General features: G+C 35.7%; 1 protein-coding gene across 1 annotated transcript in view; it reads right to left on the reverse strand.

Annotated features, from left to right (window-relative positions):
• Window positions 1–1343, reverse strand: part of LOC107676584 (hexokinase-1-like) — a 16943-nt gene extending 15600 nt beyond the window's left edge. Inside the window, exon 1 of the mRNA XM_016471158.1 lies at window positions 1028–1343. Within this exon, the coding sequence (XP_016326644.1) occupies window positions 1028–1090 (63 nt within the window). The 5' untranslated portion in view covers window positions 1091–1343. The remainder of the gene's footprint in view (window positions 1–1027) is intronic.
• Between the last annotated feature and the right edge of the window lie 3118 nt (window positions 1344–4461).

The following is a 4461-nucleotide window of genomic DNA, read 5'->3' on the forward strand; positions in this document are numbered from 1 at the left end:
TCAGATATTTTCATATTTTAGGAAATTTTATCTTATAAATTAAAGTATAAACCACCTATGTATTAATATCTAAATGTGTGTGCTTATATTAAGAGTATTTATTCTTGGTACTTCAGTTAAGTTAAAACTATTGAGTAATCACATTTCAAAAGTTATTTTAAAATCAAGTTGTTGTTGTTGTTTTTTTTGCTAACATAGTTTTCTAGTCAGGGATCCGCACTCGCTTAATCTTCTTAATCACTTTTCGATTTATTTTAATTTTGCAGCAGAGAACAATCAAACGTTTCGGCAGTAAGCCTTCTTCAGTGAATCATACAATTATTACATTATTACATATTTTTTAATTAAAAATATTTACAAAAATAAACAATTAATAAAAATAATAATTATAAAATAATTACATTATTTTTTCATGCTAACACATAGTTAAAATATGAAGACTGCATATTTTCAAAACGAGACACACAGGCATGTGCATACACGCAGTCCTGCTCGGTTTACACATCTTTTCCTCCCTCTACAATTGCATTTAAACACTGTCAAACTCTCTGGCAAAGGCACGCCGTTAGTCAGCTGTTGAAACCCGACACTCTTCCTACGGGGGAGGGGGCTTGATGCTCATGACCACCTTCCCCCACTCAGAGACGTACTCTCCAATAAGCACGTTCACACAGAGAGAGACACACACACACACACACACAAAATCGTTCCTCTCCTCATGGCAGCTCCATGACGCCCCACATCCTGCTTTCAAGGACATTGCAGCATGACCCCGACAACCTATGGCGATGGCATTGTGTCATTTGCAAGGGTATACCTCGTCCTCTCATCCTCGCCGTCGCACATCGTGTGACGTAGAAGCTGCAGATGGAGGGACGTGAGACGAGGCGCATCTCACGACTCTCTACTCTAAAATGCAGGCCTGTGTCACCTGATGTCATGCGTCTGGAAAAGCTCACAAATGCTCGCAAGGCCGAGTGAGGATGCATTTGAACATCACTGGTTAAAGACAAATAATGAAACTCACCTTTTTGACCTGGTCATCCTTCAGTTCAGTGAAGTAGTAGGCCAGAAGCTGTGCCGCTATCATCCTGCTTCACCTCTTCCGTGAAAACGCAACAGAAGAGAGAAGGACAAGCCTTACGATCCTTTCCAATGAGGCAGGCAAACAATTTGAGCCCAGAAGCAACGTGTGTTTACTATAAAACGAGAAGCCGGCATGTAGGGGTGTTCACTCCCAGCGCTACGGCAATGTCTGACTTTCCTCGGCCTAGGAAGTCAAGCTGCATATAATGCGCTTGCATGAGATGCAGCAGAGGCTAGGATGGGGAACGGCTAAAGCCCTGCCCACTCTCTCTGCTCCTATTGGCTGAGCTTTATGGGCAGGCTTGTGAGGCAGAGCACAGTTGACAGCCGCCCCCCTCCTCCGGCTCCTTCTTGCTTCTTCTCTTCAGATGCACATAACATGTTGATGTTAAAATACACATAATGACACACAATGCAAAGGAAATGAACTCCCTGTCTTACATTATCCATGCCATTATGTGATTTAATTGTCATTTAAAATGTTAATTACAATGACTGAGGCTCTAAAATACCCATTTTACATGACATCAGTTTGTTAATTTACTGAAAAGGACAGCAACACCTAAATCTAAAAAAGCATTAGACAAATGTTATAATTATAAATTAAAAAAAAAAAAACACTTGGTACCCTATATACTATATAAATACATAATAAATACTTCTGTAATTATAACATAAATTTAAAAAATGATGCCATTTTATATATGATGGATATTAATTGCTAATATAAACAATTGGTGTGTGTGTGTATACTGGACATAATAAATGCTGATGTAATAAAATATATTATAAAACAAATGGTACCCTATTATATAAACAGGACATATTAAATGCTGGTGTAATAAAATACAAATTATATCCTTTGATATGCTGGATATAAAATTCTTACGTATTAATAAAATAAAGTAAATAAAACAAGTGGTAGCCTATAATATAAACTGGAGCTCAAAATAAATATAGTTTATGTATTTAAAAAAAACTATTTATGTACTCTGATATATGCTAAACATTTTAAATGCTAAGACGTGCTAAAACTGATTTAGCCTAAGCTGTTGGAAAGGGTTTATTTTACAGTATCTCGAGGGAATGTCATGGTGGGAAACACTCAGGGTAATTGGAAAATCCGTGGAAGCGGGTGAGGTGACAGTAACACAGGCCAGATGATCTTACTGTGGGTCGTACTTCAAGGCACGCGGCCATCCGCCCCCTCTCAGAAGCACGTGATTGTGAGAGCCTAACATCCTCTTTCTGAGCGGAGCCAATCACAGCAGAATTTCACTGAGATGCGTCACGAGAACAAGAAGCATCACAAATGACAGATTTGATTCATTCATATATCAGCATATATTACAGCACATATTTTTCGCTTATTGTACTGAAAAATTGTTGTGTTAGATTGTAGAGCAATACAGCTTTATAAAGCAAAGAAAACTGTTAGATACATTTTTTATTTTCATTTTAATATTGGTACACACATTGACTATATTAAGTCCTAAGTATACTGAGAGACATTTCATTTTTTAACTTGCTACAATTTATTTTTAGTGACAGACAGTGGCAGTCCAGAAACATTTACAGAGATGAAGACATCAAAGTCCTTTATGACCATAATACCTGAAGGTGACTCAAAGTGAGATAAGGTTTCCTGGAACAGAGCTGTTCATATTCTACAGGACAGGCATCGTACTGGCAAAAATGGCACACATTCAAATGTCTCTAATTCCTGAAAGTTTATTTACAAGGGAACAATGTCCAGCCAGTTAAGTACTTTGCATAGTTGAGCAATGACATCACTTCCTGGCAGATTTACTCACAGCACTGGGAGTGTAAAGGAAATTAATTCCATGTCTTACGATATCCATGTCATGTTATTTAATTGTCATTTAAAATTTTTATTTACAATGACTAAAGCTCTAAAATACTAATTTTGCATTACATTTATTTGAATATTCTTCACAAATGAAAGCACTTTGCATAGTGGAGCAATGACATTACTTCCTGGCAGATTTACTCGGATTTACTCTAGGACTGTGTTTGCTTAGCATCTGTGACAGCAGAAATATGACATATAATAAATAATGGCTGATATTTTCACAAATGACCTACCCAGTAGATACTACACCCCTTGACAGCTGAATTTTCATGCCTGAATGAGCCACACAGTCATACAGGCAGATACAATGACCAGCTTTGTTCAAGGACACTGACCAGTTCTTAACCAATATAATACAACCTCAGGTCCATTTTTAGATGTTTATTTTTTAATATTCATTGACAATTTCTCATAAGGAATTTGTTGGAGGAATGGTTGATCCAGATCAGTAAAGGCTGTTTCGTAAGTCAGTTCATCTCATTTTTAAAAATGATTTTCTTTGATTTAAGGTACTGTATGGAAAAACCAGTGACTAAAAAATATAAGTTTATATTTTTATAGTATTTTTAATGTTTGTTTTTTTATAGTCATGGCTAACATTTAAGATTGCATCACATTTTTGTTTATAATAATAATAATGATCATTTGTCCTAAAATATGACATTGAAGTACGCATAGATGTAAGAGTGACTGCTGTGATTTGCTAAAATGATTTAAGAATCAGCTTAAGGTGTGATTAGCTTATTTAGACTGTCCAGTGGAACTATACATTTAAGATGCATAATTACTGGCATTTTAGTGAAAAAAAAGTTATTCTCACTGTTTAACAGCTTCTTTACAAAATGCTTTTAAAAGTAGGCTACAGTAATTATACCATGTCTTCAACAGAACATCCAGAAGAACAGGAATAAACTCGACAGAATGTTTGTCTCGTTCAAACTAGTCTTTAGTTTACTGAGGCAGAGCAAAACACATCCTCTACATGGGGTAAAAGAAATGATTTACACTAACATAAAATGCATTAGGCCCAATATAATTGTCATTAATCTGTCTGGAATTTGCACTGTGGACCTGCATAAATGATTTGTCATTTTACTGTGTACTTCTATATGGCAGAAATGACAAATAAACGTAATTTATATAATGTATTACCCAATACTATACAACATAGGGCTTTTGCTGAAATTTAAATGACTTGGGAGAACATTTTTAAGGAACTAAACACTATAAAACATCAGCCTGTTCTCTAAACACAGCTATTTGAACAGACACGGGATGTAGGAAGTTTTAGTTACCTTATCACTTTCCATAACAGAAGGCAGTTGGTTTACTCTCTCTCTCTCTCTCTCTCTATATATATATATACATATAAATTTGGATAGAGAATCTCACCATCAGCTGAACTAGTTGGCTCCTTGAGATCAAGTCAGATTAAACACATGCTCTATTTTATTCACACTATTTTGTCCTTGTATCGAGTTAATGTACAGAGGTAAACAATA

This window comes from Sinocyclocheilus anshuiensis, unplaced genomic scaffold (assembly GCF_001515605.1).
Source record: "Sinocyclocheilus anshuiensis isolate Anshui unplaced genomic scaffold, SAMN03320099.WGS_v1.1 scaffold204, whole genome shotgun sequence".
In the NCBI taxonomy this organism is placed as follows: domain Eukaryota; kingdom Metazoa; phylum Chordata; class Actinopteri; order Cypriniformes; family Cyprinidae; genus Sinocyclocheilus; species Sinocyclocheilus anshuiensis.